Source organism: Manis javanica, chromosome 2 (genome assembly GCF_040802235.1).
Source record: "Manis javanica isolate MJ-LG chromosome 2, MJ_LKY, whole genome shotgun sequence".
Taxonomy (NCBI): domain Eukaryota; kingdom Metazoa; phylum Chordata; class Mammalia; order Pholidota; family Manidae; genus Manis; species Manis javanica.
Window position 1 is genome coordinate 167,456,461 of NC_133157.1, and position 20,121 is coordinate 167,476,581.

A 20,121-nucleotide genomic window follows, 5' to 3' on the forward strand; every position below is an offset into this window, starting at 1 on the left:
AATGGAGGCATGTCAAAGCTAAAAATACTCCAAAAGGCAACCAGGACAGAAGCATGCAAGGGCAAGATGCACTGCAGTCCAGATGATCACATTTTGAGATGAGATTGGTATATCACGTGGAGAAATCGTGGAAGCAGATGTGCCTGGTAGACAGTTGGCTTTGCAGCACCCAAAGTCCAACCTTGAGATTTTAAGAATCATCTGGGATGAGAGCCAGTACCAGAATGGTGATTTTCTGAAAAGGTACAGTAATGATAATCATAATGTAGCTTGCATTCACAGAGGTAAGAAGATGGACCAATGGGTTTTTTTTTTTTTTTGAGAGGGCATCGCTCATATTTATTGATCAAATGGTTGTTAACAACAATAAAATTCTGTATAGGGGAGTCAATGCTCAATAATGCACAATCATTAATCCACCCCAAGCCTAATTCTCATCAGTCTCCAATCTTCTGAAGCATAACAAACAAGTTCTTACATGGTGAACAAATTCTTACATAGTGAATAAGTTCTTACATGGTGAACAGTACAAGGGCAGTCATCACAGAAACTTTCGGTTTTGATCATACATTATGAACTATAAACAATCAGGTCAATATGAATATTCGTTTGATTTTTATACTTGATTTATATGTGGATCCCACATTTCTCCCTTTATTATTATTATTATTTTTATTTTTAATAAAATGCTGAAGTGGTAGGTGGATGCAAGATAAAGGTAGAAAACATAGTTTAGTGTTGTAAGAGAGCAAATGTAGATGATCAGGTGTGTGCCTGTAGACTATGTGTTAATCCAAGCTAGACAGGGGCATTAAAACATCCACGGATGCAGAAGATTTCTCTCAAAACAGAGGGGGTGAGGTTCTAAGTCTCACCACTGTTGATCCCCAATTTCTCACCTGATGGCCCCCCTGCTACTGTGCCTGTCTTAGGTTGTTCCTCCCTTGAGGAATCTTACCTGTCTCTGGCTAACCAGTCATCTTCTGGGGCCGTACAGGGAGATGTAAAGTTGGTAAGTGAGAGAGAAGCCATATTGTTTGAAAAGGTTAGCTTTTTACTTCTTTGCAGATTTATGCCCTGTGGCTTCTATGCCCAGAATTTGTCTTGAGGTATCTTTACCACTTGGAGGAATTATGATACTCAGTAAATTTGTTATGAGGCACGAATTCTATATAAGGGTTATAATTAGGAAGGAAGAAGAAAAGCTATAGAGGTAGCAGACAGAAGAAAACATGGGAGGATTGATTATTTCTTTGACATATCTTCTTGTAGAGTAACTTAAGCATGTATAGGTTTTAAACTACTAATTAAATTGTGCACACACATTAACATAATAGGAATACAGTTACATAACCAAAGCAGATCTATAATTACCAGCCATCTCCAGTGAAGCCAAGAAAACCAGTTAGGCACCCTAGGCATTTGTGAAAATTTGTCTATGATATGATGGATATTGTCCAATTGTACTTGAATAGTCTGAGAGAAATCAGACAAATTAAAACAGCCCATTCCTGGGAACTGTTCACATCCCATATGTTCTTTTAACAGTAGATAGTCTGTAGTTGTAAGATTTTGGAGCGCTACACCTAGCACTTCTCCTAATTCTTGGTTGAGTTCCAACAGTATAGCTCCAGTCAAATTTGTTGTTTTACTGAAAGCACAGGCCAGGTTAGATATCTCCTTCTTCATTCCAATGGCAAGTCCAGGGAACTGGAGGGATGGATGCAGCTACACCTGCAGCATCGCCTAGATCTTTGTTGAGCTTTTTGATGATCATCTTCTGATATGAGTCTTCCAGAGAGTGCTGATGTTGGAAGTTCTTCTTCATATTGTATCTAAGTTCATTTTCTGGATAGCCAAATTAGGCTTTGATCCTCTGTATAAACACAAACAGACCCTTTGCCCACACTTTGATATGCCCTTTATACCATTGTGTAGAACTCATCAGAGGTCACCACACAGGAACTGTTTTTTTTTTTAAGAGAAAGGAATATTATCAGAAAAGTGTACCTCCATAGCAGATCATCTGACACCCTTTAAGTGGTCAAAATTAAGGATATTTAAAGCATGCATTAATCATTGATTTACGGTTAGTTTTATGCTATCAAGGAGTAATCCCCCTTTACTTTCTTTCTTTCCTTTTTTTTTTTATCTTTAATCTACACTTACATGAAGAATATTATGTTTACTAGGCTCTCCCCTATACCAGGTCCCCACTATAAACCACTTTACAGTCACTGTCCATCAGCATAGCAAAATGTTGTAGAATCACTACTTGTTTTCTCTGTCTTGTACAGCCCTCCCCTTTCTCCCTCTCCCCCCATGCATGCTAATCTTAATACCCCCTTTCTTCTTCCCCCAGCTTATCCCTCCCTACCCACCCATCCTCCCTAGTCCCTTTCCCTTTGGTACCTGTTAGTCCATTCTTGGGTTCTGTAATTCCGCTGCTGTTTTGTTCCTTCAGTTTTTCCTTTGTTCTTATACTCCACAGATGAGTGAAGTCATTTGGTATTTCTCTTTCTCCGCTTGCCTTATTTCACTGAGCATAATACCCTCTAGCTCCATCCATGTTGCTGCAAATGGTAGGATTTGCCCTCTTCTTATGGCTGAGTAGTATTCCATTATGTATATGTACCACATCTTCTTTATCCATTCATCTACCGATGGACATTTAGGTTGCTTCCAATTCTTGGCTATTGTAAATAGTGCTGCGATAAACATAGGGGTGCATCTGTCTTTCTCAAACTTGATTGCTGCGTTCTTAGGGTAAATTCTTAGGAGTGGAATTCCTGGGTCAAATGGTAGGTCTGTTTTGAGCATTTTGATGAACCTCCATACTGCTTTCCACAATGGTTGAACTAATTTACATTCCCACCAGCATTGTAGGAGGGTTCCCCTTTCTCCACAGCCTCGCCAACATTTGTTGTTGTTTGTCTTTTGGATGGCAGCCATCCTTACTGGTGTGAGGTGATATCTCATTGTAGTTTTAATTTGCATTTCTCTGATAATTAGTGATGTGGAGCATCTTTTCATGTGTCTGTTGGCCATCTGTATTTCTTTTTTAGAGAACTGTCTGTTCAGTTCCTCTGCCCATTTTTTAATTGGGTTATTTGTTTTTTGTTTGTTGAGGCATGTGAGCTCTTTATATATTCTGGACATCAAGCCTTTATCGGATCTGTCATTTTCAAATATATTCTCCCATACTGTAGGGTTCCTTTTTGTTTTATTGATGGTATCTTTTGCTGTACATAAGCTTTTCAGCTTAATATAGTCCCACTTGTTCATTTTTGCTGTTGTTTTCCTTGCCCGGGGAGATATGTTCAAGAAGAGGTCACTCATGTTTATGTCTAAAAGGTTTTTGCCTATGTTTTTTTCTAAGAGTTTTATGATTTCATGACTTACATTCAGGTCTTTGATTCATTTCGAATTTACTTTTGTGTATGGGGTTAGACAATGGTCCAGTTTCATTCTCCTACATGTAGCTGTCCAGTTTTGCCAGCACCATCTGTGGAAAAGACTGTCATTTTGCCATTGTATGTCCATGGCTCCTTTATCAAATATTAATTGACCATATATGTTTGGGTTAATTTCTGGAGTCTCTAATCTGTTCCACTGGTCTGTGGCTCTGTTCTTGTGCCAGTACCAAATTGTCTTGATTACTATGGCTTTGTAGTAGAGCTTGAAGTTGGGGAGTGAGATCCCCCCTTCTTTATTCATCTTTCTCAGGATTGCTTTGGCTATTCGGGGTCTTTGGTGTTTCCATATGAATTTTTGAATTATTTGTTCCAGTTCATTGAAGAATGTTGCTGGTAATTTCATAGGGATTGCATCAAATCTGTATATTGCTTTGGGCAGGATGGCCATTTTGATGATATTAATTCTTCCTAGCCATGAGCATGGGATGAGTTTCCATTTGTTAGTGTCCCCTTTAATTTCTCTTAAGAGTGACTTGTAGTTTTCAGGGTATAGGTCTTTCACTTCTTTGGTTAGGTTTATTCCTAGGTATTTTATTCTTTTTGATGCAATTGTGAATGGAATTGTTTTCCTGATTTCTCTTTCTTTGGTTCATTGTTAGTGTATAGGAAAGCTACAGATTTCTGTGTGTTAATTTTGTATCCTGCAACTTTGCTGTATTCCGATATCAGTTCTAGTAGTTTTGGAGTGGAGTCTTAGGGTTTTTTATGTACAATATCATATCATCTGCACATAGTGACAGTTTAACTTCTTCTTTACCAATCTGGATTCCTTGTATTTCTTTGTTTTGTCTCATTGCCATGGCTAGGACCTCCAGTACTATGTTAAATAACAGTGGGGAGAGTGGGCATCCCTGTCTTGTTCCCGATCTCAGAGGAAATGCTTTCAGCTTCTCGCTGTTCAGTATAATGTTGGCTGTGGGTTTATCATATATGGCCTTTATTATGTTGAGGTACTTGCCCTCTATTCCCATTTTGCTGAGAGTTTTTATCATGAATGGATGTTGAATTTTGTCAAATGCTTTTTCAGCATCTATGGAGATGATCATGTGGTTTTTGTCTTTCTTTTTGTTGATGTGGTGGATGATGTTGATGGATGTTCGAATGTTGTACCATCCTTGCATCCCTGGGATGAATCCCACTTGGTCATGGTGTATGATCCCTTTGATATGCTGTTGAATTCTGTTTGCTAATATTTTATTGAGTATTTTTGCATATATATTCATCAGGGATATTGGTCTGTAATTTTCTTTTTTGGTGGGGTCTTTGCCTGGTTTTGGTATTAGGGTGATGTTGGCTTCATAGAATGAGTTTGGGAGTATTCCCTCTTCTTCTATTTTTTGGAAAACTTTAAGGAGAATGGGTATTATGTCTTCTCTGTGTGTCTGATAAAATTCCGAGGAAAATCCGTCCAGCCCTGGGGTTTTGTTCTTGGGTAGTTTTTTGATTACCGTTTCAATTTCTTTGCTCGTAATTGGTTAGTTTAACTTTTGTGTTTCTTCCTTGGTCAGTCTTGGGAGGTTGTATTTTTCTAGGAAGTTGTCCATTTCTTCTAGGTTTTCCAGCTTGTTGGCATATAGGTTTTCATAGTAGTCTTTAATAATTCTTTGTATTTCTGTGGAGTCTGTCATGATTTTTCCATTCTCATTTCTGATTCTGTTGATTTGTGTTGATTCTCTTTTTCTCTTAATAAGTTTGGCTAGAGGCTTATCTATTTTGTTTATTTTCTCAAAGAACCAGCTCTTGGTTTCATTGATTTTTGCTATTGTTTTATTCTTCTCAATTTTGTTTATTTCTTCTCTGATCTTTATTATGTCCCTCCTTCTGCTGACTTTAGGCCTCATTTGTTCTTCTTTTTCCAGTTTTGATAATTGTGATGTTAGACTGTTCATTTGGGATTGTTCTTCCTTCTTCAAGTGTGCCTGGATCACTATATACTTTCCTCTTAAGACTGCTTTCGCTGCGTCCCACGGAAGTTGGGGCTTTGTGTTGTTGTTGTTATTTGTTTCTATATATTCCTTGATCTCTATTTTGATTTGTTCATTGATCCATTGATTATTTAGAAGCATGTTGTTAAGCCTCCATGTATTTGTGAGCCTTTTTGTTTTCTTTGTAGAATTTATTTCAAGTTTTATACCTTTGTGGTCTGAAAAATTGGTTGGTAGAATTTCAATATTTTGGAATTTACTGAGGCTCTTTTTGTGGGCTAGTATGTGGTCTATTCTGGAGAATGTTCCATGTGCCCAGGGAGTTAGAGTGCACAGAGATCCCCAGATTCTCTGCCTCTGGACTAAGTGTCCTGCCCTGCCCCTTTAAGACTTCCAAAAAGCACTCTCCAAACCAAAACAACAACAGCAACAACAACAACAAAAAATTAAATCAATAATTAAAAAAAAGAAAAACACATTGTTTCCTTTGTCCTCAGGTGCCGGTCTCAGGCACCCACTCACCGGTCTTGCTGCCCTGTTTCCCTTGTATTGGGGTCCCTGTCCCTTTAAGACTTCCAAAAAGCAGTCGCCAAAAAAAAAAAAAATGACCGCTCCTGTTTCTTTGTTCTCTGGTGTCGGCCTCAGGCATCCGTTCACCGGTCCTGCCTCCCTGTTTCCCTAGTATCCAGGACCCCATGCATGCACTGTGTCTGTGCTCTCGTGCGGGTGGCTTAGGCTGGGTGTTCAGCAGTCCTGGGCTCCTTCTCCCTCCCTGCTGACTCCTCTCCTCCCACCAGGAGCTGGGGGAGGGGCGCTCGGGACCCACTGGGCCAGGGTTTATATCTTACCTGCTTCATGAGGCGCTGAGTTCTGCAGGTGTGGATGCGGTCTGGATGTTGTCCTGTGTCCTCTGGTCTCTCTTTTAGGAAGAGTTGTCTTTATTATATTTTCATAGATATATATGGTTTTGGGAGGAGATTTTTGCTGCTCTACTCACGCCGCCATCTTGGCTCCCTCCGATGGGTAATTTTTAACAGTGCCAAAAAACAGTGGAATATCTGGCTTTCCTTAACTAGGGTCTCAGAATTCTCCATTCTCCTTAAAGAACACTTATTAAATATCTACTATGTCCTACCTAGATATGCACCTCTGCAGAATTGTAAAAACTACTCCATTCTACAGGTGACAGGAAACCTACCAAACTGCTGAGCTCTGAAGCTTCAGATTCCTCAGGTAGTATCCCGGGTGGGAAACCTGGTTCTGTGAGCTAAAGACTCAGCAAACTTTTAGCTCTGATCCTCTGTTGGCAGAAGGGGATTGGGAGAGGAAATTTTCCCTACATGTGAGAAGTGAAGCAGGGGTTTGAAACTGAGATGGCCAGGCTCTCCCTGCATTTGCCTTGGGGTTGTCACCATTGCTTTGCATCATGAATAAGAAAGCAAAGTCCTAGATGGAGCTGAGACACACTAACCCCCCAACCCTGCCTGGGATTTGGAAGCAGCTGAGACCCTTTGACATGGGACAGGCAGTTGCAGGTTGGAGGCAGCAGGCTAAGCCTGCAAGGGCACGGCAGGCATTTGTAGTTGTGGTGTGATCTGTGGATGCCATTACTCTCTCCTTTGCATCCCCCATTCCCAAATACACCCAGCAGCCTCTCACAGGTTTGCAGTACCCACAGAGAGAGTGTGGGAGGTTTGGCTGAAGACTGCAATAGGCAGCAAGCTGCTTAAACTAGGAGTTGGGAAGTAACCTGCTGGACAGGGAAAAGTCAGTTCACTGGAAACAAGCAAGTCAGTCCCTGGGGGAATGGAGCAGGGTATTTATTAATGTGCAGATAAGATGGAGTTCAGGGAGGGGACCTGGGAAGGGCCAGGGAGGGGAATAGGGGGGTCTAATAAGAGGCAATTTGTGAGTTTGGGGGTATCCTGGAGTTTAAGGCCCAGACAAAAGGGAGACAGGCATCACAAAAAAAACCCTCAGTGGCTTCATGTTTAGGACCCAGGGACTGGCTCCAGGTACTAGGAAGGCAGCAGCCAGGGTCAAATGCTAATGCAAGTCATTGCCCTGAGCCTTCCTGCTGGGGTGCGAGCAAGCAGGTGGGTTTTCCCCAGGGCCCAGGGCACTATTTGCTCTCAAGTTGCTTTTCTTCACAGGAATGGCTGACAGTGTGGTAGACGTCATCAAAAATCTCCCAGGCTTGTTGTGAAGATGATCTATTAGCATTTACAAAGCATTCAGCATTTTCTGTGTACCATGCTCAGTACCTCATTGAATCCCCAAGACCCCCTTGTTAGGAGTGCTGTACTATCTTCCCTCACTTCTTATGTGGAAGCAGGGGCACAGACAAAACCTAACACCTTCTTCCAAGTCATCATGGAGCTGGGACTCAAACTCAGGCCCTTTTCAGCAGCTCATAACTCTAACCAATATACTCTGGTCATTGTCCTTCCTGTCATGGTGGTGAATTGATTGCCAAAATCCCAAAACCCTGGTTATGATCTAAAGGCATATAAATTAGCCATTCTTGACCTTCCCATATACTAAATGAATTTTAGCAAGCTTTTATATAAAATTGACATTTATTGCAATTAAAAAAGAACAAAAGACAATTTGATAAGTGCCTTTAATTACAGTGCACCTGCTATTTACATATAATTATACTTTTAGACACGTCTTGAATACTGTTCATTACATGTAAACTATAAGATATTACAAATTAAACTCCAGCTTTTGGGGAACATTCAGAATAGAAATACTATGGGCAGAAACACACAGGAAACAAATACCCCATTTCAATTCCTTAGGTACTATTATTGGATGAATGATCAAGATCTGGTCACAGAAGAGAATTGTAAATACACATCAATTTGAAACTTCTTGTTAACATGACTAACAGTATTGCTATTATTTAAACGTAATAATTGGATCATTAAAAACAACATAACTTCAATTTATATAGCACCTTTCTTCCAGAGAGCAAAGCATTTGTGTTTATCTATATTATATCATTTGTCCCCATAACATCCCTATGAGGTAGGCAATGGTTGGTATCATTATCCCCATTTTGTATATGGAGAAACTGAGGCACAAAGCAGTTAAATTATTTGCTCAAGGTTGCATGGTAAAGTCAATGCTGGAAGAGAGAGCACAGAGCACGAGCTCTTTTCTCTAAAACCAGAATTTAACCTAAATTGTCCCCTCTGAGAATTTAATTCAACACCTCAATTCAGTTTTCCAAGGAAAAATTCTCCCATTGTTGAAATACTATCGACAGGAAATGAACACTCTGGGGTAGGTGTTAGACTGATGCTACACTTTTCTAGAAAGAGTTTATGGAAGTCTTTTGTTGGTTTTGTTTTTTCATTTTGAGGAGTTTCTTTTCTCAATTAAACAAAGTTAAAAGTCTTTAAATGAAACATACTCAAAATAATGTGTCTCATTACCTACAAATTATAGTTTTAGTGGCCATATGCTATGCACAAACCAGGTTTATTCCCAAGTTTACAAAGAGGAAAACATCTAAGTAATAATTTAAATCTTAGAGATACTATTTCTTATTTGTACACAGTTTGCTCCCTAAGAGAATCAGGGTGGTAGATAGGGAGTTAGGGTAACAACTTTTCCAGAAACACAGACAAACTGAGATACACAGAGGTGAAAAGTCTTGTCCATATCACTTAGTTCAACTTTTACTTCTGATCCCTACACTATTTGCCCCCAGGATCAAATATGTAGTTGATACTCAGAGAAAAAAAAAAAAGTCAAAATCTGACGCATACAGGCCTCTTTCGATACTTGTTGATTTGGACATAAAATTCAGCTTTCCTGACACTTTTCACATGCTTCTCCCTGAGAGGCAAGCATGTTAACGGTGCTGCCCATTGTCCGGGAAATCAGCAGGCAGTCATTCCCATAGCAATTAAATTTCTAGTATGGCTCCAGGGAAAACAAGAGAAGCTTATATTCAGAAATTAAATGCCAGAAAAAAAGGAAGCAAGATGATAGGATGGGTCATGAGCATCAAGTCAGATTCATTTATGGATTTTACATTAAAAACACATAAAAACTTGTCAAAGGAATGTTGAAAGGTAGACTCAGGCGTTCAGTCTCTTCACCTAGGGAAGGGCATTGAGATCTTTTAGGGAAGCCTTTACTGTCTAAATGGGGAGCTAAAGTTACATTTTATTTTTGTCTCCTTAAATTTAAGAAAGGAAAAGGAGTTTGTTTTAAATTCGTGGTTTCCAACTTAAGTTAAAAAAAAGAAAGCAAAACCAAACCAGTTACTGCAACAAGACGGATCTGAACTGCAGCCCCAGGGCCAAGGCTTATGTATATTTTAGCCTTAATTGTTCTATTAAGGGTGCCTAACTGGTATAGTAGGGGGACTTTTAAAAATTAAATGTATAAAGAGAATGAACAGATATCTATTCTGTAAATTTGGAAAAAAATTATACTCTAGACTTCCTATTTGAGTAATTAACTATGATGATGTACGGTGAAGTTTAAATCAAAACTAAACACCCTGGATCTTTAGTTGTGTAGAACATTAAACTCTCAGCTACTGTGTCACCTGTCCCTGTGGGAGTACTTAAAAGGTATTCGGCTTCTCACTCCAAACATCAGATAGTTTGCCTATAAATGGCTAAGTTATTCTCCATATCTGGCAACTCCACAGTCAGATAGTCGAACGCTCTCATTTCCTTGAGACCTGGTAGAGTAGATGAAACTAGTTATAACTAACATGATTCATAAGCACTATTCCTGAGGATGGGGTGCAACAGCTACATGGTTAAAAATTGTTACACTGAATTAATCTTATAAATGATTAATTCTTATGAGAAAGGGTTCCCCGTCCCCTTATAAAAATCAGTGTCCTACTACTTACAGATAATTATTGGTCTTCTGTTTCAAGGATTCACCTTCCCTGGAACTCGAGGAGACATAAGCCTCTAGAGACGTCATAGTGGAGAACGGGTATACTCGCTTGGCTAGTGCATGGGGCTACTTTTTCTCCATTCGTGAGTTTGAGTCCTCAATAGAACTTCTTAGAAGTTCTTTTCCATGGCCCTTTAGTGCCAACATTCTCATGAAAGGTGTGATTAGCACAGCTCATGGCAAATGACCTCAGTGTCTGCTTCCCTAGGTGGATCTGTAGCCTTATCTGGGCAGTGAGTGACATGGGAAAGGGGAGCTGGGCAGAGCTCTCTGCTCACAGGCCAGGCAGTGGTTTGGATAACCTGCTAGGCACGCAGGGCCTGGGATACTGAGGATTGTGATGGGTGAGATGTCCTGTGGATGTCAGACACAGGCCTTGGGGTGGGGAAGGGGCCCAGGGGTCGTGCTATATAAGTGACAGACAGTCCTCTGTGCAGGGGCCAAAGTGAGGCTGGAAGAAAGGGGGGCTTCATGATACAAAATACAAAGTAGGATGTATCCTCATTAATTAATTATTTAGACTTGATCCTTAAATGGACTAGAGTTAGGGAGGGGAAAAAATTATAAGATGTTGAGAGAATAAGAGATATTTTTGGACCTAACTGATGTTTAAAAATTCCCAGTACTGAAAATGGCTTTCCTACTCTTCTGTAAACTGAACAATTTGACCATTACAAAGACTTTTTGAGACAGTGAATCAAGGTGCTGCTAAGTGTTGTGAAGCATTTTTGAGTAAAAAATAAAAGGAGTACTTTGAACTGATTGGGATCACCTAACAGACCATATGGAAACTATTGTTATGAGAAAAAATGCATAAACAATGAAATACAAATTCCTATTTGTTTAGCTACATTTCAAACTTCCCCTGAAAACATGAGACATATTAATACAATAGTAAAAGGTAACAACATTAAAACATTTTACTGTTGCCAGTTTAACATATACAAGTCTGAGGAATGACAATTACCAGGCTTTACAATCCATCACACAAGGTGACCTGAGACAACTAGAGTACAATACATTTGAAAAATGAATAACCATAGTATATAAATGGTGAGCGAAGAAACATCTCATCTAACTGCATTAAGATAAATGATTAACAAATAAAATGCATAAAAATAATTGCCTTCTTAACAAAAATTGTATTTCTCATTTCATCTGGCAGTAAGAGGAATCTCAACTACTATTTCTTATTTAAATAAAAGAAGAACTTGGGAAAACATTAACAGACTGTATAATAGTATGGCCTGGATATGAACAGACTTAAAAATGAGCAGTAGGAAAAAAAGAACCATTTATGAATATTTGTTCTCTTTGGGACCATGGTTTCTAATTAGAAAAATTTACTTCGGTAATTCCAGATGAAGACTCCAATTTATCATGGTTTCTGGACTGACTTTTTTAAGTCAAACACTTTCTAAGTGTGTCCAATTTGTCTAATGCCACTGTCAAGAATAATATATTTAGAAAAGGGACAACACAGAGCAAGAAAATACTACCACAGGACAAGGAGTTTAGATTTCACTGCAAAAAGAAGCCATATTTGATATTATAGACATATGTTCCTATTTTTCACACTGACACTTACTAACACCAAACATTATATGTTAACCTTTCCCAGTGACACAACACAATAAGCCTGTTAAGATTTCCAGGAAATGACCAGTGGTACCTCCCGTGCTTTCAGCGGTCAGAGCTAGGCTGACTGGGTACGCATCACTAGGTCACACGGGCCATATCAACTATTACAAGGAGCACTAAAAAAATGTCATTCACTCATTTACAAAGTCCTAATGCAGTCTTGAACTGAAGCTCTGGGATTATGGCCATGGCATCATCTCATAGCTGCTATCATTGCACATCATGCTGTCACGTGGCCTGTTGAGTCTGTGGTAAGCCCTCCTGGTTTCTGAAGAGAAGGAATTGAAATGCCACCCTGTGGCAACGGGCCTCTGCGACTACCACCTGGGGGTGGGGGTGGGGGCCACCGTGCTGCAGCTCGTGTTCCCTTCAGCTGAATCTCTTCTCACTCACCTATCTGAGAATGACACCATTTTTGTCTCCTCTTGTGACGTTGACTATGTAGTGAGTCACATATATAATAAAACTATTTTAACCCTCCCCCCAACTCCCACTATTTTTTAGCTAAGAAAATAATGGACACAATTTAAAATCTGAATTTATTAACTAGAAAAATTTAATGAGGGCAATTTAAGAAGGTTCTCCTGTAATTACTGATTGAAAACTATTGGAGAATTATTTTTTTCTATTCTGCTTTTATGACAACAGCCATCACACTAGTAGGACAAACATTCAAAATACAAAGTAGGATGCATCCTCATTAATTAAGCACCAGAGCAACTTTATATATATACATGTGTATATATGTATATGTGTGTGTGTGTGTGTGTATGATATATCCAATATATATCATATACATATAATTTGTTACTATAAAGTAAGCAAATGCTCTAATTAGAAAAATGAAAGTCAAATACAAGAAACAGATATAGTGATATGCTGAGGTTAAATTTTAGTTATTAGTGTTCACTACATACTCTTAATTTAGCATCAATTAGAATTAACTCTTGGATTTTGAGGGCAGATAAATCAGTAGTTAGTCTTTTCCCATAAAGGAGAGTAGTGACTTCAAAATCTTTAATAGACAATGATATAATTTAGTGCAGGACAGGAAAAAAATGTATGTGGCCAAACATATTGCAAAAATTACCTTCTAGAATTTAAAATTTCTTCAAATATTTCACATGAAAACAGGTTATATTTTCCTGCTGACTCTATGTGAGAAAGAGTAAAAGCATCATAAAAAAAGTCTTCTAAGCTTTCAAAATATCTAAATAAAAACAGAGACTCTACTTTTAGGCAAGATCAGTTTATAATTCTGATCAATGAGAAAAAAACTTTCTAAAAATTTTTATCTTTTTTTTTGTAATTTCACATAACATAAGTTATGATAATTGAATGGGTAATATGGATGTCAAAGTTGAATTTTAAAGACACGGTAAATTCTTTTTTTATATTGCCTTTCATATACTTAAACTTTGTAGCACTCAGCTTAACATGAAACTTTTCTAAAGAAATCATAGGCTATTGTCCAAGTCAAAGATTCTACCTCAAATTTTCCAAAAAATGAATTGAAAGTGATGATGACATTTATGAAATACAGTTCTGTAAGGTCCAAACAGTGAAGATACCTCTATAAATGTACCTCAGTGAGGTACTCACAGGTCTAAAGAGCAGAGCTGTCTCGTCAAGCTGACTCTGCTTCTCCCTCCTCCAACCCTCATGGGCTGTTATCACTTATTCTTTCAGAATTAGTACTGGAGGGCCTTATAGTTCCTTTTAAAGTATACTTTCAATACTTTATATCAGAACTTAGTTTTAGCATGGGTTGGCCAGTCAAGTGTGACATTTCAGTGCATATATTATACCTATGTTGCATAGCCTTTCTTTGAAAACTTCTAGGGGAAATTCTGATAATGACATTTCAAGTTGACATGATGGTTTATGAAGAGTTTGTGTCTCTAGAAACAGTTTTACACTTTAGAGATCATACACACTTCCTCAGCAATGAGTAAGACATGAAATACAATAAAACTTTTGTGTGGTCAAGGGCTGATAAAGGACATCACGGAAGCATGCATAGTACCAAAGGAACCCCGTTATGTGGGGACTGTTGGGTCACACTCATTCAATCACCAGGAAAACAGTGCTTCTGAAGGGCATGAATTCAGAGAGCAAGGCTTGTGCCTTCCTGGTAAACTCTCCCTAATCCAAGGGTATTCTGCCATTATCTTCTAGTCAATGGCAATTGTGCTTAGGCACACAAAGTCTTCATGGGGAGACCAGGCTGCACAAATAATGACAACCAACCGGTTTACCCTGACAGTGCACTTTACAAAATCAAAACTGTATTACAGAGCAGTGGCAAAACCCAGCGGTGAACACAAGGGATGGAGAAAACATGCTAGTGAGCTGGTCCCTAGAATTTTCAAGGTGCTTCATCCTTCCAATTGCATTCTTTATCATAACTGCAAGACTATTCAATCAGAAAAGTCACAGATGTCACAGTGGTTTAGAATAATTGCCTGCTTTCCCCCTTCTTTATCATAGTATAGGAAAAACTCCCTTTCGGTAGCCACATGGTATAAGAGCATTTCAACCAGGTTCCTTTTAAATCAGAAAGTGAACAACTTTTCCAATGTTGGCCTTATAAAATGTAAAGAGATGATTAAATTCAAACCAGGCTGATTTCTTAATCAGAGTTATTTCAGTCACTGCTTTTTGTAAAATGAAGGAAAAAAAAATCCCAATAGGTGATTTGAATTTGCAAGCAATGGACTGCAGAACTCTTCATTGTTTTCTTAAAAATGTAACTCAACCATAGTGGAATTATAAAATACCTTCATGAGGCTAATAAGTCACAGTCCTCCCTACTCATAGACTGTTATTCTTTCCAGTTTACCATTTCAAATTATTTTAGTATTATCCACCACAAACTACTGAAAATAATCATTTTGTTGATTCCACTTATTTCTCCAGTGAGCCAGATAATTTTGACCAGAAGTTCCAAGTACCGTTTGAAAAGTTGAGTCTTTAAAAACCTTCATTGTTTTAAACACTTGATTAGAAAAAAAGATAACAACTATTTATAATTAGCTTGATGCGCTTTATGGTATCTTTTCAAAATGAGAGTATAAATCATTGTACAGAAAACCAAAATAGTTGATATACATTTTTCTCTGGCACTTTCTAGAAATTAGGCATTAAACATAAAACATCTTATAAATTTATATAACAAAAATAAATGTGTGCATTTTAATTTTAGATAGATTACCTTAGGGTAGCAGTTAACTTATGAAATCCCACACTGTTGGTGTGGTAGCAGAGATCATCAGAAATACATATTCAAGTCCACAGCCCTTCAGAGATGGACGCCAGGCTGCAGTCCAAATACGTGGTCTGTGTCTCAACATAGAGATTAAGGCTCTCTATTTTGGAGGAGTGAGCTCTGGGCTAAAACAAGTATATAAGTACCACAATATTCATTGAAAATATTGAAAAGGCTCTGAAGAGTTTCAAATACTGGGTCAAGAAAACTATACGACTAGAAAAATAAAATAAAGCATCTAAACATGACTTCAAGTACTTTGGGAGAGGCTGCTGATGTGGAGTGCCAAAATCAGAAGGAGCGAAGGCCTTAAGAGCCCCAGGGACATCCCAAGACCTATCCACCTGCAGGGTTTGGATTCCCAGCTCTGTGAAGAGGATTGGTGAGCTGATGGTCTCCAGCAACCACAATTTCTTACCATCCTATAACACCTACACTGAAAGCAGAGGCCAAGCCTTGGAAAGTTTCCTTGGAATGAGCCATTAGGAATCAGAAGATTTCACAGAGAAGAAAGCCATACATTTGAATGTTGGTAGCCAACAGCACAAGAAGGGAAGAAAGGAAGAAAAACCTGGCTCTTGTGATTGGCAGTATTATAGGCAGGTGAAGGTGTGGCTCTTCGTGAACACTGTTCTTCCCTACATTTTGGCTTTCGTTACTGATGGGATGAAACCACAGGCAGCTGGGATCTTTCCAGAGGGTGAGGGTGCATGAGGAAGATGTGCTTGGGTGTGCCAGTGCCCACAGCAGGCAGGGCACGCTGGGGGCAGCCAGGTGTGTACCTCACTGTTTCTGAAACTGGGAAACAATCACTGCACGGCCACTTGCTTCAGTTTATGCAAGCAGCATATACAGTATTGGCTGATCATTGCTTTTTATCTTCCACAGAAGAAATGCCCCGAACCGCTGACCATGTGCTCTCTGGGGTTGTCTTCTGGTGCTAAAGCCTGGTGATATCCCTGCACTGCTGTAAGTCCCCGATGCTCTCGTAGTCATTCTCCTTTGGGGCAAGGCCATGATGGCCATTGGTTTCCAGGGTGGCCTTTTCTTCTTCTCTGTTTAGAGTCTGGATTGCTTCATAATCAGGCTCCGGCTCCTCACTGGGTCTCCGTTCTGGTGGAGGTGTGCTGACACTGTTTGGAGTTTTCTCAAAGTCTTTAACAGTAGCATAGAGATCATTGCAGGAAGAGGGGGATCTCTGAGCAGCTCTTTGGATGGAAGTGTAGGTGGACTCTGATGTTTTAAGAGACTGTCCCGATTTATTCCCTGACTGTCCAGGTTTATTTACTGATGAATACATGGCTGAGATCTAGAAAATAAAGAATGAATTGAATAAATAAGCTTCAAGCTCAGCTTCTCCCTCCTCTTTTTTAGAGACAAGCTAGATACTTAGTACTATGAGAGTATGTGTGTGCCCCTTAAGTTTTTTTTTTTTTTTTTTGCTGACTTTCCCCCCAGCTTTATTGAGATGTAATTGGCACATAACATATGTAGATTTAAGGTGTACAATGTGATAATTTGATACACATACACACTGGAAATGACTACCACAATAACATTAGTTAACACCTCCAGTACCATAATTACCATTTTCTGGGTGTGTGGTGATAACATTAAAGATCTACTCCCCCCTTAACTTTCAATAGGATAGTACACTATTTGTTTATTCTAGTCACCATGCTGTCCATTAGATCCCAGAACTTATTCATCTAATAGCTGGAAATTTGCATCATTTGACCAGCATCTCCACATTTCCCTACTCCTAGACCTGGGTAACCAGCATTCTACCATTTCTAGGAGTTTGGCTTTTTTACTTTCTATGTATATTTAAAAACATACACAAATTTGTCTTTCTCTGACTTGTTTCACTTAGCATAATGCTTTTAAGTTTCATCCATGTTGCCACAAAAGGCAGACTTCCTTTTTTTATGTCTGAATAATATTTTTTGTGTGTGTGTATCTCACATTTTCTAAATCCATTCATCTGTTGCTAGACACTTAGATTGTTTCCATATCTTGTATATTGTGAATAATGCTGCAGTGAACATGGGGTTGCAGATATCTCTTCAAGATAGTGATTTCATTTCCTTCAGATATGTACCCAGAAGTGGGTTCATTATCTATATTAATCTTGGAGTACATTAGTAGAGAACAATTATATATGTTTATCTTCAACTTTGTAAGTAGACCAGCCATATTAGCATAATTCCAAGCAAACCAGGCTGTGTCAGGGTCTGCTGAGGGGTATGAGAGCAGGTGGAGTGGGCACTCAAGAGGCCCCCAGGATGTCACCAAGCATCACTGTTTATTTGATTTCTATATCCAAATTATGTTTCACCTGAAAAAGGGCTCTATTGCTTTATTAAAAAGGACAGAAAACATGTATTGCAGGGTTCAAACCAGCAGCAGCAGGATCTGGGAATTCACTGGAAAGGCAAATTCTCGGGCCCCACCCCAGAACCACTGAATCAGAAACTGGGGAGGGGCCCACCATTGCTGATTCTGATCCCCATGAGTTAGTGTGAGAACCACTGAATTAGACTCTTCGATCCACTCTTCCTGCATCAAAATGGTCTGAAGAGTAAGATTTTGGATTCTGGATGGTAGTACACATACATCTATAAAAGTATCATTTTCCATTAATTAACTTCGTTGCATTTACTGGTTAAATGGACTGGGCTAAGTTTTCTAAAGTGGGAAAATTAATTCTTATTTACAGTCAGCCAACTCAAATATGAAATTTGAAGACAACTCATGGGACACTCTTTCCTATGGGAAGAGAAGGCTATTTTCCAAGCATACTTACTCAGTCTCACAAATATATGCCATATAACTGTTAATAGCAAAAGGGATTTCATTTTCTTTGGTAATGATAGATTAAATAGGCTGATTAAGACACTTTGGGGGGTATTATTTTGTCAGAAATCATAGTTGGAAATAAGTAGAAATATCCTTCATTACCTGTATTGATCTTAACCATAGTGATAGGCTTATTCAAACACCCGGGAAATAAATGAACATGCTTCCTGACAGATGCTTGGCTTCACAAGTGGGAGAGATATTTTCCTGCTTTTTCCATCTCACAGGCTGTGGATGAAGTTTCCAGCTGGCCTCAAAAGCTTCTTAAGACAGGCCTGCTGCATGCTAACTGGCCATTTGCATGAGAAGTTTTCACTACAGGCTGATGGCTCAGTTTTGCCAGGCCTTGAAATCCAAAGGTTTGAAGTGAGAGAAATAATCTTTGGGAAACTCTTGCCATGTTGATCTGATTGTTCTAATGAATATTAAATTAACATTCACACCTTGGAGTGTGAATGGAAAAATTACTCTGAAAATGAAAAATTATAATTTCTTTGAATGTAGGAAGAATAAAAAAATCCTCTGCTTTTTGTAGTGAGGTGCAAACCATATGGAACTTATTATCCAAAAGGTGGTTCAAGGCAAAAATTTGGACCGATCATAAAGGCTAAAAAATCATGGATGCCAGTGAGGAGGGGAACCAGCTTACTAGAAATTACTTCTCACTTTTGGGGGTAACATCAGGGAGGGCAAACACTACTTATCCTACACTGTAACATGAGCACTGGCCTCTCACCACTGTTTCTGTTTCTCTCCTTAACTTTCCTCTCCATGGTCCCTGACATTAATGCCCCCCTCTCTCTGTAAGCACTTGGATTTTCTGGGCTTTTATATTTTTTTAAAAAAATTACAGGTTCTTTCATTAACTTGCAACTTAACATTATCTCTGGGCATGAACCTAAGGTGCAAAGGATGTTGTAAATTTGAATTCTTATTAAAGCTTCCCACATCTTCTAATATTCCTTTCCAATATTCTTCTTCAATGATTACTATGTCTATTTTGTATATATACAGGTTTCTTTAAGCCCCCTGCTATTTAACTTTGTGGTTTTTCTTGCACTTCATTATTCAGTCTGTAAATTGTTACTATGTTCTCATAAATTACTCTCTTCTTTTTTATAATCAACATTTCCCTCATCATTCTGTTAAATTGGGATAATAGTACTTAAAACTCAGGTCTCACTTTCAGTCTGGACTAACATTATATTTCATGAATATAAAAATAAATGATTCCCAGAATAAATATTTTTTCAAACAAAATGAATATATGTGAATTGCACATTTTTATTCAGTGTTAAATATTCATCAGTATAACTAGGTTCTATTTTCAAAAATCACAAACATTTCTTAGATAAGAAGAAAAGTAATTTAAAATTGTACATAGTCTTGGCTTATTTTAAAGGGTTAGTTTTCAGATCTCTTATGTATTTTACTTTCCGTCGCAGATGGGATGGCTCTGGTACAGTGTGGAAAAAGGGAGGGAAGAAGGCACAGGAGCTTCCATGGCCCTGGTGGGAGGCCACTGCCGTATCTACTGAGGGACCCCCGAGGAGACAGAGACAGGGGAATGCATGCAGGAAACCATTAGAGGTGGAATTGAGGGGTTGTGGTTACTGAGTGAGTCTGAGGACAGTGTGGAAAATGGGGTGTCAAGGATGACCCCCACCAGGTTTTGGCCTGTGCAACCAGGTGGCTGGGGGGCAGGTCCACTCCCTGGCAGGAAACATGGAGGTGGGGTGGGCAATATTATCGCAGGAAAGCACTTCTGCTCCTTGAACTTTCAATGTGGCATTGTGGTCTATCTGCCTATTTTACTATTCTACCCAGAGTCCTATATAGGAGGTGATGTGTAGCTCACATGTGTATCATTTTTGTACATGTACAAAATTTACTATACTAGGAATTCCAGATGGAAGCTCTCTCAGCTTAGCTTGACATAATAACATATATTGGCTTTTACAATTTAAATGCTTCACGAAAGATTTCACCAGTGAATTTTTTAGCCCTGGTGGTTGAG

At 38.8% G+C, this 20,121-nt stretch overlaps 1 protein-coding gene across 15 annotated transcripts in view; it reads right to left on the bottom strand.

The window, feature by feature from the left end:
• Positions 1–7,961: 7,961 nt before the first annotated feature.
• The window catches only part of PAG1 (phosphoprotein membrane anchor with glycosphingolipid microdomains 1), a 142,233-nt gene continuing 130,073 nt past the window's right edge, over positions 7,962–20,121 (bottom strand). For all 15 annotated transcript variants that reach the window (XM_073229761.1, XM_073229764.1, XM_073229754.1 and 12 more), the window contains one exon: positions 7,962–16,554. In XM_073229761.1, coding sequence (XP_073085862.1) covers positions 16,186–16,554 — 369 coding nt within the window. In that variant the 3' untranslated portion in view covers positions 7,962–16,185. The remainder of the gene's footprint in view (positions 16,555–20,121) is intronic.